We start from the raw sequence: 20385 nt of genomic DNA on the forward strand, positions 1-20385 counted from the left end.
TCGCTGACTTTATTTTACCTCAGGAGTGTTGAAAATAAAAGGAGCAGCAGAGGTGTGTGATGAATTCACTCCTTTTGTGCTGGATGGAGCAGCAGGTGGGAGTGAGCAGGCAGAACCCTCCCAGCTCTGGGTGGCACTGTCAGGTTTGGTGACATTTGCTGCCTTTGCAGCTGGCACTTGCCCTAAAAGGGAGCAGGACTCAGAGCTTTGCCTGGAGAGGGTTTGTTTGCTGCTCACTTTCCAAATTTCCACATCACCATCCAGCCAAGGTGCTGTGCTCCAGTTTGGTGCCTCTCAGACGGGTTGATGGGCTGTGAGAGAAAAGCTCTGAAGCTCTTTTGACTTGGGCATATCAGGAAAATGGGTATTTTTTCGAAATTGTTAATTTGATGTTTTTATATATATTTATATTTTATTTATATATTTATGTGTTATTATTTATATATTTATATAGATTCAGTTGTTTTGCTGCTGCAGGTTGTCTCAGGGTAGAAGTCCTTGCAGGATAGAACAGATGGGAAGACAAGAAATAGGGGAAAAGGGAATCAAATGAGCCTTAGCTGTGCTGCTGTCTGGGATGTCACTTCTGCTGTGGGGACGTCCCTGCTCCTCTGTCCTTATCAATTTTCTTCTCTCCACATCTTCTATAAGCACCTTCCTGCTTTTCCACGCTCTCCCTCTGTGGGGTGAAGGGAATTTTCTGTCCTGCAAGCCCTTCCACAAAGGAAGTTCATGAGCAGCCCTATGGAGTTGTCGTGGTAATCACAGTGACTTCAGAGTTGCTGTGCTGGATTTCTTGAGCTGAACAACAAAAGAGCTGAAAATTGCTCCAGTTTCAATTGGTGCAGCTGAAAGAGGTGGGATTTGCCTCTTTCACACCCAATACATGTGCTCACATCTCTTAAAAAATTGGTTCCAGTGGTTTCCAGAGTGATATGTCCAAAGTAATACGTAGTTTGGTTCAAATTTGTTGTGGATGGCCGCAACATTTTCAAATGTTTTGTTGTGGATGGCCACAGCATTTTCAAATGTTTTGTTGTGGATGGCCACAACATTTTCAAGCCCCAGGCTGGTAATTGTCCAGATGTCAGGTGACATGGAGCTCATTTTCTTCCTGATTGTTGACAGAGTTTAGTATATCAGAGATGACACTAAAGCTTGAAAGAATTTTGTCTACAAATGCTGCGACTTTTCAAAATCTCCTTGTACTTTTCCAGGATCAGCCTGTTAAAGGATGGAGGGCTGAGGGTGGCCAACGTGACCAAGGGGGATGCTGGCACCTACACCTGCCTGGCCACAAACCAGTTTGGAGCAGCCAGGGGCTCCACCAGCCTGGTGGTTACAGGTGGGTGAGCTGGAACTGCAGCCTCAGCGGCCTGCGGGGCTGTGGTACAATGTAAAGGCTGTGAGAAGTTATTTATTTAATGTATAAAGATAAAAGGATAGCTGTTACAGCTCTTTCATTAGTGTAAAAGACGCTGAGGGATTTTTCTTCTGGCTTTGACAAAGATACTTCTCAGATGTGAGGGAGTTCTGAACACTTCCCTCCCTCCTCTCACTTCTCTAAACACTAAATAGTGCAATTATGCTTTTAAGTTCGTGGGGGTTTTTAATTTGTTATGAAAAAAACATGTCAATCAAAAAAATCTTTGAGGTAATTTTGTATTCCTGTGGAAAATCTTTTGCCCAGAAGAGGTTTAAATGCTGTTTGCTTATGGAAAAAGATGTGGTGGAAACTCCAGCTGCAGGGGAGCATTCAGGGACTCCACGGGCAGTAGAACACAGTCTTTGAAAAGTAAATTTTATACAGAATTGTTGTTCAGAGGGATCCTTCCTCCAAGTCATCCTTTCCTGGCTGCTGGTTGAGATACTGGATGAAAAGAGCCAAGAGTTTGTGAAGTTTATCTGAAAAATGTCTTCTATCATAACGTTCTTTTTCAAAGATTTTAATATCTAAAAATTTCCCAAACTCGGAATTATCTGATATCCCACTGCATTACATATTATTTTTTTCTCAGAGGTCCAAACAGAATTATTTTGTTCAGTGAATTAACAGCTTCATGTTTTCAGCCTGTGCTCCTAAATGATTCATATCCCTTTATATACAAATAATAAAATTATATACAGAGAATTCCTAGAATTAAATTTCATTGTTAGAGTATTTACAGTACCCGAAATTTTTCTCTGTTAATGTGATTCTGGGATAACAAAGAGCTGCTCTTAATGACACTATTTATGTTCTGTGTGATGTATGGACCCAAATATCCAATGTGCTCCTCCTCAAGTGGATTTCCTGCAGTTTCTGGGTTTATTAGGGTCTTCCCTTTCTCCCTCCTCTTCACCTGCCCAGTGGCTGCTGCTGTTCTATAACCCAGTGGGGTTGCTGAGATCCTCCCATGGCAATTCCTGCCCCTGGATTCAGCTTGGTGCAGTGGATTGGCTCAAATTCAGGCTCAAATTCACCTTCCAGTGCCCAGCAGCTCCTGCTGGGAAGTTGTGATATTTTCAGGGTCCACGTTATGGGAAGGAAAGATGAATCTGACTCCATGTTCTCAGAAGGTTTATATTATATTATATTATATTATATTATATTATATTATATTATATTATATTATATTATATTATATTAATCGTATTTATGCTATACTAAAGAATAGATAAAGGATACTTACAGAAAGATACAAAGAATGATGATGAAAGCTCATGACGCTCCCTCCAGAGTCCTGACACAGCTGGACAGTGATTGGTCATTAAGTTAAAACAATTCACATGAAACCAATCAAACAATCACCTGTTGGATAAACAGTCTCCAAGCCACATTCCAAAGCAGCAAAACACAGGAGAAGCCAATGAGATAATTACTGTTTTCATTTTTCTCTGGGGCCTCTCAGCTTCCCAGCAGAGAAATCCTGGGCAAAGAGGATTTTTCAGAAAATGTGATGGTGACAGGAAATGCCAGGACACAAAGCTGCAGGCGGCATTCCCAGTCCAGCTGCACCTTTGGAAATGTCTGTCAGTGATCCCATCCAGGAATGGGGGGATGTCAGTGGCAGGCAAAGCTCAGCAGAGCAGCAAAACCCAATACCCAGTGTCTGTGCTCCCTGCAGAGCCAACCAGGATCACCCTGGCCCCTTCCAACCTGGATGTGACCGTGGGGGAGAGCGTGGTGCTGCCCTGCCAGGTGCAGCACGATCCCCTGCTGGACATCAGCTTCACCTGGTACTTCAACGGGAGCCTCGCCGACTTCCAGAGGGACGCATCCCACTTCGAGAAGGTTGGAGGGGTGAGCTCAGAACTCCTTCTCTTCTCTTCCTCCTTCTCTTCCTCCTTCTCTTCCTCCTTCTCTTCTCTTCTCTTCTCTTCTCTTCTCTTCTCTTCTCTTCTCTTCTCTTCTCTTCTCTTCTCTTCTCTTCTCTTCTCTTCTCTTCTCTTCTCTTCTCTTCTCTTCTCTTCTCTTCTCTTCTCTTCTCTTCTCTTCTCTTCTCTTCTCTTCTCTTCTCTTCTCTTCTCTTCCCTTCCCTTCCCTTCCCTTCCCTTCCCTTCCCTTCCCTTCCCTTCCCTTCCCTTCCCTTCCCTTCCCTTCCCTTCCCTTCCCTTCCCTTCCCTTCCCTTCCCTTCCCTTCCCTTCCCTTCCCTTCCTCTTCCCCATCTCCTTCTCTTCCTCATTTCCTTCTCTTCCTTTTCTCCTTCTCTTTCCCAGAACTTCCTCTCCCCTCCCCAAAAAATTCCCACAAAAATTGGCTTTTCCCCTCACAAACTGAGTCCCATCTGCTTTTACCGCAACACAGAGGAGCTTCCTGCTGCTCCCCCAGTCCCTCGAGACTCTTCCCAAACCCCCACAAATTACTGAAACGCACAAATTACTGGAATGCAGAGTTCACATTTTGCTGAGGTTTATTTCAAGCAGAACTCTTCTATTTTAAGCCCTCCCCTCCCCTTTGGTGAGATGTCTCAAGTTGACTTTGCTGAAATTTGCGTAGGACGTGATTTGCTTGCGTTCTCTGCTGGTGTTGGGCATTCCCTGAATATCCACTTCCAATCAAGGAGATGGATTTTAGATTGCTTTTGACTCAACTTTTAATTTATTGTAAGCAATCAGCACTGAATTGTCCTGCAAACAACTTCCATCTGTGCTTTCACAGCAGACCAGGCACACACATGGAAGGGAATCAGGCAGAATTGGCTTCAGCTTGTGTTGAGTAAAGAATTGAGACATTGTAATGCTGAAACAAAGGAAAATAATCAAATGTTGTGAAAGGTTCATGTTTTTTCCAAGATTAAAATAAACTTCAGAGTCATGGCTTTGCCTTTCTCCCAAACTGCTGTTTGCCCATGGATCAGTGGCCAAAGTAGCTGAAAATACCCACAGATTAGTGTTCTGTCCTTGAAGAAAATGCTGCTTGTCCAGAATAATTGTAATTTAAAAATTAAAATCTGACTGAGGTGTATTTCACCTGGAAAATTCAGCTGGAACTGAGTTAAGGCAGTAATTGAGCTGACACAAAGAGGTGATTTTTTTTTAAGGGACACTGTTTAGCAAAGGTTTAATATCAAGTTCTCTGTTCAGTGGTGTAGAAAACAGACAGTGCACAAATGTGATAGGAAGTTACAGTTTCATTTAGGTTTTATTCCTTTTCCCATGATCCAGGAAATAACCACATGCTGTGATCTGAGAAAGAACAACAAGGAAAAAAGACTAAAGATTAAATACTCACTGAATAGCAAAGAGCAGAACTTGGCCTTGTAAAATGGGAAAGTCAGCCTAGAATGTGCAACCTTTAAATGAAAGTGCTCACAATAACCTGGAGGATGGACTGAATTCAACTTTGTCTTTTACACGTTTGAACTCCTTAAAAATCTGTCATAACCTGACTTAAAAGTTCAAGATAAAAACTCCATGAATTCTGTCTAGAAATCAAACTGGTAGTGGCCACAGAAAGCATATTTTTGTTTTTTAGGGCTTTGGGACAAATGGTCACAGGGCATTGAGGTTACTGGGGATTCCAGGCAGGAGATGCTCCCAGTGTGAGCTCCCCATGTTGGAGCTCATTTCTCCCAAAAAAGGGAGAAATTTGTCTTTTACACATTTGAACTCCTTAAAAATCTGTCATGACTTAACTTACAAGTTCAAGATAAAAACTCCATGGATTCTGTCTAGAAATCAAACTGGTAATGGCCACAGAAAACACATTTTTCTTTTTTAGGGCATTGAGGTTACTGGGGGTTGCAGGCAGGAGATGCTCCCAGTGTGAGCTGCCCATGTTGGGGCTCATTTCTCCCAAAAAAGGGACATCAATCACCTCATGCTTTTTGGGAAGGTGCTCCCACACAACAAGCCTGGAGCTGCTGATGGGCAGGAATTTGCTGTCCTGCAAGTGCAGCTTTTGAGCAACCTCACATTTTTGGCGGATTTCTTTTCCCATTTCAGAGAAAATACTAACCATGAAGGGAGGGGTGTTTGCACTGATGAATGTTGTGTGTCCCCAGAGCGCATCAGGGGATCTGATGATCAGGAACATCCAGCTGAAGCACAGTGGGAAGTACGTGTGCATGGTGAAGACAGAGGTGGACAGCGTGGCCTCTGCTGCCGACCTCATCGTGAGAGGTACAGCCCAGCCCATCGTGTTTTCCACCTTTTTTTTCAAATTACAGGCTCCAGAAATAGCTGATGGTGGAGGTCACAGAGCCAATGCATGGTTTGAATGGGGTGATGAATGGCTGTGAGTTGGATTTATGTCATTCTGGCCTGGAGCTAGGGAGAATTACAGCTCGGCTGTTGGGTGAAGCCTGATTTTTGCCCAGAGAAATGAGGAGCTGGGGGTTGGAATAGTGACTTCACATCCTTTTTCACTGCCAGTCCTTCAGGCTGCCAAGAGGAGCTCACTGGCAGCTCTGGGGTTGCTGCCTCTGCAGAATGAAGTGCTGGGGACTCCAGAATATCCCTCCTGTGAAATGGGCAATTCTGCCAGAGCCCAGGAGAGTTTTCCCCTAGGGTTTAAAGCCTATAATGCAGGATTATTCCTTTTCATTCACAGTTCAGCCAGAGCTGTGGCTTTGTCTGCTGATGTTACAGCTACATTTATTGCAAGGTAAAAGCTTTGATCTAGAAAAGCACATTATGTGATCAGCACTTACTCAATATATTTTAAAGTATTTCAGATATTTTCTCATTGTTAATGCACTGTTACTCATTTCAACCCCCTTTGCTGGTGCAAGTGAGACAAAACCCAGCATTTTGGGCAGGAAGTGCAAAGAATGTGGATTTTCCAGAAGGCAGCAGGAAATTTGTGTGACTGAATTACTGCTTGGGGTGCTGGTCACATGTGCTGAAAAATTGTTCCAGTAACACAAGTGAAGTAAAGAAGTTGTAGGTAGAAAATTTCCATAATACAAAGATTTGTCTGTAGATTAAAGAGGACATTTAGGACTAAAGGAAAAGGCACTGGAAAGACAGAGGGATGTGCTGAACAAAGGTTTTGGTAAAAAAAGCCAAAACCCAGGCATAATTTCTGCCCTTGAGAGTATTTCAGGTTGAAATTATCAGAGTTTAGCGAATGTAATACCACAATTATGAGTGTTCTGATTCCAGTCTGAATTGCTTTCCTTCTCCCTGAGGAAGAAATAAAAGGGGAAGTGATTCCCAGGGCTTCCCCAACCTGTGCCTGGCTTCCCACCCCTCTGCAGGCTCTCCTGGGCCCCCTGAGCACGTGAGGGTGGACGAGATCACGGACACCACAGCCCAGATCTCCTGGCAGGAGGGCACAGACAACCACAGCCCCGTGACCACCTACACCATCCAGGCCAGGACGCCCTTCTCCGTGGGCTGGCAGAGAGCCACCACAGGTGAGCACAGCTCGGGCAACACAGGTGAGCACACAGCTCCCAGACCAGCCTCTGAGGGAATGGCTCTGGCCCCTGAGCCGTTCTCCTTTTCCTGAGCTCCCTTTCCCATGAGACATTTTTCTTCTCCTGAGCTCCCTTTTCCTTTGAGCCATTCTCCTTTTCCTCAGCTCCCTTTTCCCTTGAGCCATTCTCCTGAGCTCCCTTTTCCCTTGAGCCATTCTCCTTCTCCTGAGCTCCCTTTTCCCTTGAACCATTTTCCTTGAGCTCCCTTTACCCTTGAGCCATTCTCCTTTTCCCTTGAGCCATTCTCCTTTTCCTCTGCTCCCTTTTCCCTTGAGCCATTCTCCTGAGCTCCCTTTTTCCCTTGAGCCATTCTCCTTCTCCTGAGCTCGCTTTTCCCTTGAACCATTTTCCTTGAGCTCCCTTTTCCCTTGAGCCACTCTCCATTTCCTGAGCTCCCTTTTCCCTTGAGCCATTCTCCTGAGCTCCCTTTTCCCTTGAACCATTTTCCTGAGCTCCCCTTTCCTTGAGCCATTTTCCTTTTCCCTTGAGCCATTTTCCTTTTCCTTGGCTCCCTTTTCCCTTAAGCCATTCTCCTTTTCCTGGGCTCCCTTTTTTCCTTTCAGACATTCTCCTGTTCCTGAGCTCCCTTTTCCCTTGAGCCATTTTCCTTTTCCTGGGCTCCCTTTTCCCTTGAGCTATTCTCCTTTTCCTGAGTTCCTTTTTCCTTTTCTCTCCCCCAGTTCCGGACGTGATCGACGGCAGAACCTTCACGAGCACAGTAGTGGATTTAAATCCTTGGGTTGAATATGAATTTCGTGTAGTTGCCACCAACAAAATAGGAGGTGGAGAGCCTAGTTTGCCCTCAGAAAAAGTAAGAACTGAAGAGGCAGGTTAGTGGGTCCTTCTATTTGTTTTTAATTCAAGAATGTTGTATGTTAACAGAGAAAAGGAGTGTTCATATCTTTATCTTGGCTCTTTGCAAACAAGCTTGGAATTGCCATTGGATATAAAAGCCTGAAACAAGTTTGTTCACATTTTTCCATTTTGCTGTAGGACAGTTTTTGTTGCATTACTGAACATCACAGAAGCCTAACATCTAAATCCATTTAAACTGCATTTACTGTGGCACAATCTGCCGGTTCAGGCAGTGCTGCAGAGTCTGAAGGTATTAATGGATGCAAAGAGGTTAATTTTGACAGGGATTTTCCATTCCTGCTGTTTGATCAGTGAAACCCTTCCATGTAACAGGCATGTGGCTCAGAGGAACCCATCAATTACAAACCCAGCTCACTTAGAATGAGGCTGTTTCCTAATTTATCTGCATAACATCCCAAGGATGTGGAATTCTGAGCAACATGGTCCAGCGGAAGGTGTCCTGGAACAAGATGATCTTTGGGGTTTCTTCCAACCCAGGAAGAGTTAACTCTAGAAAACTTAGGCTTGAATGCAGTTTTTGGAAGTTCCTAGACACAGCAGCAGTGGTTAATAAATAATGAAATAATCTGTGAGCTGCTGAGGTTCTTCAGAACTCAGAGGAGCCCCAGCCTGGCCCAGGGAAGGATCAGTGTGGGTCAGGGTTGGGGCTCTCCAGTACTCCCTACCCCAAAACCATTCCCCATGATGAATGTGGGTTAAACTCAGAGCATGAGGGTGATGTGCTGTGTTCTCCTGTCTCTACTCTGTGCTGACATCTCTGCTTTTCCTTCCCACAGTTCCTGAAATTCCCCCCTCTGAGGTCAGTGGGGGAGGAGGCAGCAGGTCTGAGCTGGTCATAACGTGGGATGTAAGTTTGTGGGGAGAGGTCCTCTTCACAGAACTCTTTTTCTTTTTCTTTTTCTTTTTCTTTTTCTTTTTCTTTTTCTTTTTCTTTTTCTTTTTCTTTTTCTTTTTCTTTTTCTTTTTCTTTTTCTTTTTCTTTTTCTTTTTCTTTTTCTTTTTTTCTCTTCTGTCTCTGAATTTTCTCTGGGATGTGCAGGTGCTCTGGGCCCTGTGTGATGTGAGCCAAAGAACTGAGCTTTGCAGTACAGATTTGCAGTTCTTGCTTTCCCACCATTAAATCTGGATGCACGTGCTAACCAATTTTCATTTATGTTGTGTATCCCTTCTTTAATGATTTAAAGAAATGTTAATATTCTGTTCCTAGCATTGACTTCTCTGTGTGGTTATCTAATCATAATGACATCAGAAGAAGGTTTCAGCCACTGTATGAAGGTGGTATTGGATTCTCTAACAGCTGACCAAGCAGTCATTCATTTTTTATGAACTGTGCATTGATGAAAGAAAAGCTGTATTTACTGAAGACCATCTTGAAGCAGAATACTTAGTGAAAACCAGAGATTATACCTGAAAGCTGTTCTCTTATTGAAATGCAAACCTTACCATAGGTTATAGGGAGCACATTTTGCTGTTCTGTCCCAGAGTTTGATGCTGAGTGCAGTGCCAGCACCTGGCTCACCTGGTCCTGAGTTTCTCCTGCCCATCCTCCTCAGTGCCTCACAGCTGTTGTTCTTTCCCTGATGTGAGATGAGTTTCTCCCTGCCCATCCTTCCCAGGGCCTCACAGCTGTTGTGTCCCTGAGTGAGATGAGGTTCTTCTGCCTAGCCTCCATAGTGCCTCACAGCTGTTGTTCTGTCCCTGGGTTTCTCCTGCCCATCCCTCCAGTGCCTTACAGCTGTTGTTCTGTCCCTGGGTTCCTCTTGCCCATCCTCCCCAGTGGCTCACAGCTGTTGTTCTGTCCCAGCCCGTCCCTGAGGAGCTGCAGAACGGGGAAGGATTTGGCTACGTGGTGGCTTTCCGCCCCTCGGGCACCTCGACGTGGATCCAGACCGTGGTGACCTCCCCTGACACCCCCAGATACGTCTTCAGGAACGAGAGCATCCTGCCCTTCTCGCCCTACGAGGTCAAGGTCGGCGTCTACAACAACAAGGGAGAGGGGCCCTTCAGCGCCGTGGCCACCGTGTTCTCAGCTGAGGAAGGTACAGCCCTGGGCTGCCCCAGAACCTTCCACCAGGTGTTCCTGGGAGGCTCCCTGGAGCAGAGAATGGGCAGATTTAAATAAATAAAGCATTTATTATTATTATTACTATTATTATTATTATTATTATTATTATTATTATTATGGTTATTATTGTTATTATGACATGTAAAAGAAATATATTTAATAATAAATATAAATAATCTAAATCATTTGTTTGTATTTATTATGCAAATAATAAATATAGACAAAATAAATTTAATAAGAATATATTTAATATTATGTAATTTCTATATTATATTATATATTGTTTGTATATTATCTATAGAATAATAATAAAAATAATTTATTTAAATAAATAAATTTATTAAAGGTCTTCAAAGGATTCACCTTGAGCAGTACAAGAGCCCGGCCAGGGCTACACCCAAGGTGGATGGGGGTCAGGAGTTCTCACACTTGTGTCAGTTTTGCTCCATTTCCATGTTGGGGTTCATTGTCCAATCCCAGCTCCAGGTGATGCAGTCCCACCCTCCCAGGTTGCTCCCCTCCATTCCCTGCTGTTTGCACTTTTTGGGCTGAAGCTGCAGTGGTGTCCTTGGTTCTGGGCTGGACAAGGATTGTTCTGTGGGACTGAGCTGTGAGGAGAGCTGCTGACACTGTGTATGGAGTTCAGAGTCACACACACACAAAATATAAAACCTAAAACTGATGGCATCAGTTCCAGCAGCAGCTCGGGGCAGGGAGGTGGGTTGGGATGAGGATTTATGTATTTATCCCCAGGTTTATTCCCAATCACCTCTCCCGTGTTGGTTTCCCAACCCAGAGCCCAGCACGGCCCCCTCGGGAGTGTCTGCCACCAGCCTGTCCTCCTCAGCCATCCAGGTGTCCTGGACAGCCATTCCCTGGAAGATGAGCAATGGGAGGCTGCTGGGCTATGAGGTGAGTCTGTGGAAATAAAATATATATAAAATTTCAGTGAATCAACCCTGTTTATTAAATAAAATCCACTCCTCTTTTTAAAGGGCCATGGGCCAGAAGGGGCGAGCAGGATGCAGCACAACCACACAGATTCACCCCAAATCTTGCTCTTCCTGCCCCGCCAACAGCCAGAAGAAGGATAATTTTTTCTGTCTTTGTTAAAAAAAACCCTTTGTTAAAAAAACTTTGTTAAAAACCAGAGTGAAGTTGTGTTTTGCTGCTTGTGCTGATAGTTATGTTTCTAACATAACTCCAAGCTAACATTTTTTCAGAATTACATTTACTTTCAAAGAAATTTCTTTACAAGGTACATTTTTCTGAGCTTGTTTCCTTCTTAATGAAGTAATGGTTTTCCTCTTGTCATTCTGTAGTTCAAGCAAGATCTAATATTTCAATTGTCTTTTTGCTGCAGTCACAATGAAAAGAGCAGCAAGCGTGAGAAGCAGATGGATAAGAGTATGGGGTTTTTTTGCACAGTAAACATATTTCTGAAACTTTAACTTGTATTTTTATCTTATTCAGCTGAAGGGGAAAAAAAAGCACTTAAAAGAGTCAAGTACAACACTGTGGGTGAACAGCCCTTTCCACGCAAGATTTAAATGGTTTTGGTTTTTATCTCCTAGGTTAGGTACTGGAATAAAGGCCAGAAAGAAGAATCTTCCAACAGAGTAAAAGCAGCAGGGAATGAAACATCGATAAAAATTACGGGGTTGAGGAGCAACCTGGATTATTACACAGCTGTGCGTGCCTACAACAGCGCCGGGGCAGGGCCCTTCAGTGCCACCGTCAATGCCACCACCAAAAAGCCACGTGAGTACCTCAGATAGCAAAGGGCACAGGCACCAAGGGGGGCAGCACGTGCAGGGTTGGGTTTGCAGGGTCCCCAGGACAAAGGAGGAATGATTGAATCCGATTCCATGTTCTTGGAAGGCTAATTTATTATGATATTATATTATACTATTATCTTTTATATATTATAAAATAGTATCATTATATTATTTAATATATTTATATCTATTAATTAATATATGTATATATAAAATATATTTATAGTCTACATTAATATTTATATTTTTATAATTTTCTATATTTATATTTATATGATATTTTATTTATATTTATTATGTAATATGATATTATTCATTATATAATATGAAGAAATATTATATTATATTATATTATATTATATTATATTATATTATATTATATTATATTATATTATATTATATTATATTATATTATATATTATACTATAATATATTATACTATAGTATATTATACTAAATTAAAGAATGCTATACGAAAATTATATAAAATAATAGAGAAAGGATACAGACAGAAGGCTTAACAAGAATGATAGTGAAAGCTCGTGACTGCTCTCCAGAGTCCAACACAGCTGATGGTGATTGGTCATTAAGTCAAAACAATTCCCATTAAACCAATCAAACATGCACCTGTTGGATAAACAATCTCCAGGCCACAAAGCACCAAACACAGGAGAAGGAAATCAGATAATTACTGTTTTCCTTCTTCTCTGAGGCTTCTCAGCTTCCCAGGAGGACAATCCTGGGCAAAGAGGATTTTTCAGAAAATATGACAGTGACATTGGAGGGGAAAGGAAAGCAGTGGAGTTCCTGGGAGTCACAGTATGAGTGACCTGAATTTCCATGTAGTCACATGAATCAAGCACAGAGCTTCCATCAGTTCTTGAGCAGGGTGGGTGAAACCCAGCAGTGCCAGGGGAGCCCAGAGAAGATCTGTAATTTCTGCACTGAACCTCTGTTATGCTGCTAATGACTGGAAGAAATTGAAAAGAAAAATCTCTGTTATTTAGAAGAAGGGAAAAAAAAAGGAGACTTGTTGAATTTTTCAGTGTTCTATAACATATTTATAAGTTCTCTAGGGCATGGGTTTTGAAATGCAATGAACCTCCTCGAGTCCATGCAAAGCAGTCCTTCATGTCCACTGTTTCCCCTTGAACAAATTGCACAAGAGGCCACTCTGCTGCTGCAAAGGCAAAATTAAGCTGGAGAACAGATTGTCAAAGGCTGCACTAATTTTTCTAGACTTGGAAATATTTTTAGTGTGCTCCTCTGTTGTAATACAGCTCAGAATCAGGGTCATCAGTCTTGAAGTGTTTCTGTCAGAGGCACAAGAACAGACAATTAAATCTGTCTGAAGGGTCAAATTCCCTGCAATAATCATTAACGTCCCCCAGCAGACAGAGTTGGAGCATTAATATTATGAAATAAGCTAGTTTATCAGAAATTATTCTATGCAGAAATGAGTGTCAGTCTGTCACTGAGGACTAAACCAACTCAGATTTGCCTGAGTTTAAATATATTATGTGCACAATTACCATGAACTGGCTGATCTGAAGTGACTCACTGCCTGCAGCCTGGACAGGACATGGGAAAAGGAATTTTTTTCTAATTAATCATCTTTGTGGCTGCTCACTGGAGGTGGTGCCAGGCTGGTCAGCTCAGGGATTTTCAGTCCTTTTTTATTGTGCCCCCTGCTTTTGGGGTGTGTGACTGAACTGGACAAGCCCCTGATCTCACTGGTGTGAGCAGGATCTGGATCAGGGCAAAATGCTGCTGTTTGGAATAATTAAAAAGGAAAATTAATTGCATTATCTCCACGGATCTTTCTGGTGAATGAGGAGAGCAACGGCATGTACTGTCAGTCTGAAGATTTTGATAAATTAGTTGAATTGCTGAGAGAAATAATTTTCCGTGCTACTGCGGTAAAAACTGATTTTTCATTCAAATGTGTAATTTTTAATCAATCCTGGTTTGTAATTTAATTTGAATATTTTTGATTGGTGTGGTTTTCACTGTGAAGGATTTGCATTCCCCCACAGGACCTGCCAGGTAAATCTCAGAAACTCTTTGCCATATCAAGGAATACAAATAGCTCAGTTCTGTTGGCAGTGTATATTTCCAAATTAAATGTGAGCCTTTGACAATTAAAATATCTTAGCTCTAAAATTTGCAATACGCATGTTTACAGCCCAGAATAACAAGTGGAGGTTTAAATCCTGCTATGTAAAATGCCCGGTGGGTGGGGAAGACTTGTCTAAGTTGTGACAATTACTTCATATTTCAGAAGTCTTAAAACAAAACCCAATGTTCTGTCCATCAACTCTTAATTCTGAGCAATTCTCCTGCCTGAGAGCAGCTCTCAGAAATCCCTGCAGCTCCTTGGACACGTCCTGAGGTGATTGATGGACCAGGACCTGCCACAAGAGAAGTTCTGAACTCTGCTGAGTGCTGGAGATTTTGGTGTCTGCAGCAAATGGAGCTTCTGAATCCCTCAGACAGAGGCTTGAAGTTTTTATAGATAATTACTCTTCATTTTTTTTTTCCCACGCGTCTTCTTAATATTTTGTTGTGGATTTCAAGGATGAGTCATTTCCTTTGAAATTCAGCTGTAATATCTCAGTGTGAAAACGATTCATACATGCTGTAACACTTCATTCTCGGGAGTGAAACAATCTCCTCTTACATTTACAAGGAGTGGGTATTATTAGAACACCAGGTTAAACCTTCCTCAGTACACAGAACAAGACAAACAGTCAAAGAAAATAGCTGGGGGTGGTTGGTTGACTTTGGAATAATTCTTTTAAGTCTCAGGGGTGTTTTTTTTTTCTGTTTTTTGAGTATAATCAGGTGGGTTTTGAGCTGACTGCTTATGGAAAGAAGGCAGGAAACTTTCTGTGTGAGCGAATTGAAAAGAGGGGGGAAAAAAAGAGGAAAAACTCTATAAGGACATGGATACAAGTGTTCAAAAGCACTCTCAGTGCTTAAAGCTGGAACCTCCAGTCTCAAAGCACAGCTCAGCCCACCTAAGCAGCAGTTGCCTCCACTAGGTGACAGCAGCAGTAAATTGTTTTCCTTAACGCATTTAGAAAAGATTTTAATCATTGATTTGTGTCACTGCAGGACCTGTTTTCTGGGAAAGCAACCTGAGGCATTTGAGGAGGTTTGTAGTTCCCTGAAAGCTTGGCAGCTCCAAGGTACATGAAAGGGGCAGAGCCCAGAGCATGCAGCTGCTTTGCAAATAACAGCCTTGGGTTGCTAATGAACCAAAAATCCCAGCAAATGTCTGTGGCCAAAACCCACTTTTGGCACAGGCTCAGTTCAGAACCACAACTCGAGCTGAAAGAGCCAACAGACAAAAAAAAATCTGCAAATATTTTCCATAGCTAACACCTTAAAGTAAATCAACATAGTGGGTAAATTTGAATATTCACTGAGACTAAATTTGCCTAAAAATCTATTGTGAAGAATTTTCTTATTCTTGGCACTGTACTAAACCTAGAAATTGTCAGTTGCCATCATTAGAGTTTGTTCTAATTAATCCCCCATGTCCTAAGGCACATGCTTCTGTCTGGCTGTATTGAATGAAGGACCAGCAACAGATATGTCAGCTTCAGAAACAACATTTATGTGCCATTCTGCTTTTTCCTTCCTCCTGTTTTTCAGATTTAGCCTCTGAACCACAACATGCAGAGAGAGGAGCCTGCACTGGAGCTGGTTTTGCATCCCAGATGCAATGACAGCCAATTACCTGAGCAGGTGAATCAATCCCCAGTACCAATTGAATTAAAGTCGTGCTTTTGTTGTGTGTTTGAAGCACCCAGCCAGCCTCCAGGAAACGTGGTGTGGAATGTCACAGACTCCAGGGTGCTGCTGAGCTGGGAGGAGGTCAGAGCCATGGACAACGAGTCCCAGGTCACAGGCTACAAGGTCAGTGGGGACAGAGCTGGGGACACCAGGGCTGGGGTTTCCTTGTCTGTCTGCATGTTCAGGGCATGCACAAACCCACCCCTAAACCATTTCACTGGGGTCTCCTTCCTAGGGATTTTAAGTATTTGAAATACGTATTCCAACAGTGTCTCACCATTAATGTCCCCCAGTCCCTTTTCCTCCCCATCCTGGCATTGCTCAGTTCTTAGGATCCCACCCACACCTGGATCTGAGAACATTTAAAACACTTACCACATCCATAAGTCTTATTTTAAATGTGTAACACTTACCCAAATGGATAAAACTTTGAAAGAAACCACAAATATTTAGCCTGATGGATGTAGCTTCCATTGCTGGCCAGGTGCATTTACTATATTTCTTATATATTATCACATATATTAAACTGATCTTTTTAAACCTTTCTCCTTTTACCTGCTGTGGGCCATGCTCATTTCCCTGACAGAAGTTACCCAGTTGCACCTGCTCTAAATCTGATCAGCACACAAATGTAGAAGTGTTTTAAAATGTCATATAAGTGTGTTAAAAAACAGCTGACGATGCTCCTGCTAAGCTCTGTGCAGCTGGATCCCACATGATATAATCCTGAATAAAAGATTTAGGCTGAAGATCTGATGACCCACCGAGTCGTATTGGCAAGAAGTACATGTTTACAGCTTGTTCCAGTGTCCCATTATTTCATATTATTGTAATAAAAATAATACATAATATGTATTATTTTCATACATATTATGTATACATACATTTTATATGTGTGACAGTGTTCACAGGGGTCTGAGGATCTGACTCCATGTTTCAGAAGGCTGATTTATTATTTTATGATAGATATTACATTAAAACTGTACTAAAAGAATAGAAGAAAGGATTTCATCAGAAGGCTGGCTAAGAATAAAAAAAGAAAGAATGAATGCAGCTGACTGTGATTGGCCATTAAATAGAAATATCCACATGAGACCAATCCCAGATGCACCTGTTGCATTCCACAGCAGCAGATAACCATTGTTTGCATTTTGTTCCTGAGGCCTCCCAGCTTCTCAGGAGGAAAAATCCTAAGGAAAGGATTTTCCATAAAACCTGTGTGTGACATTATATGTACATATACATTTTATATGTATGTATACATTTTTATGTACATATACATTTTATAACAATACAGTACAGTTGTATTAGCATCCGTTGTGCCATTTGAAATTAAATCTGGAATAAGAGGGGAAAAAATGTTCGAAAATTAATGAAAAATTCATTCTTTTTTTTTTTTTTTTGAACGAAAAACATTGCAAAAAATATTTTTGAACATTTTGTTACAATGTTCAAAAGAGAGCATTGATTGATACTCCGTGAGCATTGACTGATACTCCCTTCTTCCCTTAAATACAACTCCGCCCTGGAACATTAACCAAAAACCAGCCCTTTTCCTTCATCCCATCACTGTTAGAAGCGGAAGCGCTGTGTGCTGGGGGCAGAGGAGGGGCTGAGGCCCTGTGCTGTGTTGCAGGTGCTGTGCAGGAGCAGCCAGGGCGGGCTGCAGGTGCTGAGCACGGCGGGCACCACGGCCGAGCTGTGGCTGCAGCTGCAGGACGATTATCTCATCGAGGTCAGGGCCACCACCGAGGGCGGCGACGGCAGCAGCAGCCAGCAGATCCTCATCCCCAGGCTAGCCAGTATGTTCGGCCTCTTCCCTTTGTCCCAGCTCCTCTCTGCTTCCTTTGGTGGTGGGGGGAAAAACTAAAATTAATGCTTAGACGCCGTGCGGTAATACGGCAGTAAAAGGAAAGCAATTAAAATCTTCGTGCCCTTGTGCGTGGCAAACTCCATTCTGCTGAACTCATATATTCCCATTTAAGTTGCTACTAAAAATGTTACCTTTTTTGCCTTTCCTCCTTTTTTTATAAAACACTATTACCTTGAAAGCAAACTCACAGAATGATTAAAGTTGAAAAAGATCTCCCAAGATCATTGAGTCCAACCTTTGACCAAACACCGCCTTGTGAGCTAAACCACAGCACTAAAACCATTCGTGATCGCAGCATCTGTGTAATTTTTAAATATTTACTTCCTTTTTGTCGATTTTTGTAGATTTTGTAGATTTTTGTGCTTGTAAGAAAAAATTACAGTAATTTTCGCTTGGCATCTAGGAAGAGTAATAATGTGGCACAGCAGATACTCCTGCTTTCATTTGATCCTGAATTCATTTTTTCTTTTGTCACAGGTATGGATGCAAGAGGTTCTGGACCAGTTTTGAGTATCTTCAGTGTCTCGAGCTTCTTAGCAACAATATTTTCCTTGACCCTTAATTCTGTGTTGTGCTGATATATTTGCATTTGCTGGGGAAAAAAAAATTGGTTACTAAAGTGCATTTTTTAAAAAAACTGCAGTGGTTAATGCATGTTTTTTCTTCTATCCTGACGTGTTTTTAAATTCTTTATATTTCACTGTAAGTTGAAGTAAAAATACCATGTAAAGTTTAGCAAATCCTTTAAAAAGGAATCTAAAATGCCTTAATACTTGAACCAAAGGAGTTTACATGTTACATACTTCAGATACAGTGTGAGAGAGGGGTAGGGATGGCACTGTGAGGTCAGGACATGAGGGAGAGTGAGAAAAAACATTTTTGCAGCAGCCCTGAATTGTTCTGGGTTTGTTCTGCATTGCTAAAATAACGTTTGGCATGGAAAGGATGAAATCAGAGCTGGGGCTGTTATCTGCTGGAGTTGATAATGGCTGCTCCCAAGGCAGTGCCATCACCCTGGAGTTGGGATCATTTCCCTGCTTCCCTTTGTGGGAGTTGCTCTAAATGGAAAGATATCCCAAAAGAAATCTCCTTCAAAGAAATCCCACCTGGAGCAGGGCAAAGGCTCCGTGCTGCTCCTGAGAAATGATCTCCCAGCTGTGATCTGGGGCTGGTTTTGTGCTGCTTCTCAGTAAATCCTGAAATTCATCTCCTCATCTCCCCACCTTGCCTTCCCTACCCAGGTTCTTTGTTCAAAACCAATCTCTCCCACCCTGGGGGTGCTGTGCTTGCCCTGCTGCCAGTGTCCAGGGGCTGAGGTGCCCACCTGGCACCCACCATGGCCCTGGGGACAGGGACACCCATCCCTCCCTCCTTCCCTGGCGCTCCCAGCCCTGCAGCCCCAAATCCTCCTGCTCACTGCACTGCAAACACCCTGAATTCACACCCACAGCCAGGCCTCTCCCTCCTGCTGCTCTTGAACCCCTTCTGAACTGTTCCACCTGCTCTGGCTCTCAGCTGCACCCCGCTGCTGTCACACGAGTCTGGGAAGTTCATGGCAATAGTAGGATATTGAAAAAACTATACAACAACACTTCAGAATCGCTATTGAAGGATAATCTGTGCTTTCTTTCATGGCAGTAAACTACAGATACATTCAGCCTGGTCCATTTGACTTCTAGAGTTGTGGCTTCAGTCAAATCAACCTTTTTAGAGAGGTCACAGCATCCCTGTTCAGATAATATAAGGCATCATCTCCTCCTAAACACTGGGGTTTTTAAATTTCACAATACTACTACAACACACAGAAGTACAAAGGGAGAACCAGAATTAATAATATTATGGTAGCACTTTGGGAAAAATACCTTGATGTGCATTGAGCTGGCAGATGAGCTCCAGATGAGGCCAAGTGCTGCTGAGGAAAGCAGGAGCTGTAAATACTGTACATAGAGAGCTATAAATGAGTTTAAAATTAGTTGCTTTTCAGTGTTGTTTTCAGACACTTGCAAACAGGGGGGTGGGTGGGACATGGAAATCCAGGTGTTCCTAGTGAGTAAATAGTTCTATTTCATGCAACAAAGGGTGACTCTTTCTCTTGTTTCACAAAACTCTAGTCCAGGTTCCTGTACTGCCCATTTTTCATGCACTTACATTGTATTATTACTTGATTTCTAGTTCTATATCTCCATGAGATATGTACCCAGTACCTTGTTTCATATTGAAAAGGTTGAAATTTATCCTTGAACTTCCAGTTGTGTGTGTATCCTATGGTTATCTGTATGCATTCTTTTCTATGGCTCTAATAAAATATTTATTACATTGAGGGATAATAGAATATCTCAAAGTGTTATTGCTTGTTCCTGTTACATATTTGCACATGTTGGGGGTTTAACACATCTAAAAATGGTTGTGCTCAAGCTGCTGAGCTCCTCCTCTGCTTGGCTTTGCATCAGGATGGGCAAAAATCCACCTCCATTTCCCTGGCTTCATTTGCCATCTATCCAATCAGGCTGTTTACTCTTCCCTAAAGTGGAAAAAAACCCCACTGTAATTACACTGAAGAAGAGTTAGTTTTTTATAATAATTTATTCAGTGTATCACTATTTAGCATTAAATTGCAGGTCCTGTTTGCTGCTGCAGTTGCCTGTTCCTTACACACTGCAGCTTCCCACCAAACTTGAGATTTTCCAGCACTGAAACCTTTTCCTTGGGAACACAGGCACAGCACAAGTATTTATTTTAAGCTTTTAAAGTGTGGGTCCTACCTGCATAATAGGGAGCTGATCCAGATGCTGCAATAAGGGTTAATAATGGTCCCAACAAATCACAAGTATGTACTTATTCCAGAAAAATTATTCCACTCTTGTATGTAAATCAGGTTTTTCCTGTCAGATGGTTGTAGGTAGACACTCCTCCCTTGCTCTGCCTCCCCCAGTGTCCAGATTAATCTTCCTTTAAACTGATCTCTCCTTCTTTCTCCTATCATGTTAATGCAGCTCGGGGTTATTTGCATTAATGGAAGTGTCTTGGTTCTCCAGTGGGTTGATAAAAAACAAGCTGGCATTGGGAAGGTGCAGTAAGAGAAGGTG

At 42.4% G+C, this 20385-nt stretch overlaps 1 protein-coding gene across 2 annotated transcripts in view; it reads left to right on the plus strand.

Moving 5' to 3' along the window:
- LOC131088318 (contactin-3-like) overlaps nt 1-19631 on the plus strand; it is a 99503-nt gene extending 79872 nt beyond the window's left edge. For both annotated transcript variants that reach the window (XM_058032260.1, XM_058032261.1), the window contains exons 10-21: nt 1218-1345; nt 3108-3283; nt 5488-5605; nt 6685-6843; nt 7587-7736; nt 8559-8629; nt 9587-9821; nt 10644-10759; nt 11422-11608; nt 15437-15549; nt 17063-17228; nt 17777-19631. In XM_058032260.1, coding sequence (XP_057888243.1) covers nt 1218-1345; nt 3108-3283; nt 5488-5605; nt 6685-6843; nt 7587-7736; nt 8559-8629; nt 9587-9821; nt 10644-10759; nt 11422-11608; nt 15437-15549; nt 17063-17228; nt 17777-17877 — 1720 coding nt within the window. In that variant the 3' untranslated portion in view covers nt 17878-19631. The remainder of the gene's footprint in view (nt 1-1217; nt 1346-3107; nt 3284-5487; nt 5606-6684; nt 6844-7586; nt 7737-8558; nt 8630-9586; nt 9822-10643; nt 10760-11421; nt 11609-15436; nt 15550-17062; nt 17229-17776) is intronic.
- Nucleotides 19632-20385: the final 754 nt, after the last annotated feature.

The sequence above is a fragment of the Melospiza georgiana genome, chromosome 11 (assembly GCF_028018845.1).
Source record: "Melospiza georgiana isolate bMelGeo1 chromosome 11, bMelGeo1.pri, whole genome shotgun sequence".
Taxonomy (NCBI): domain Eukaryota; kingdom Metazoa; phylum Chordata; class Aves; order Passeriformes; family Passerellidae; genus Melospiza; species Melospiza georgiana.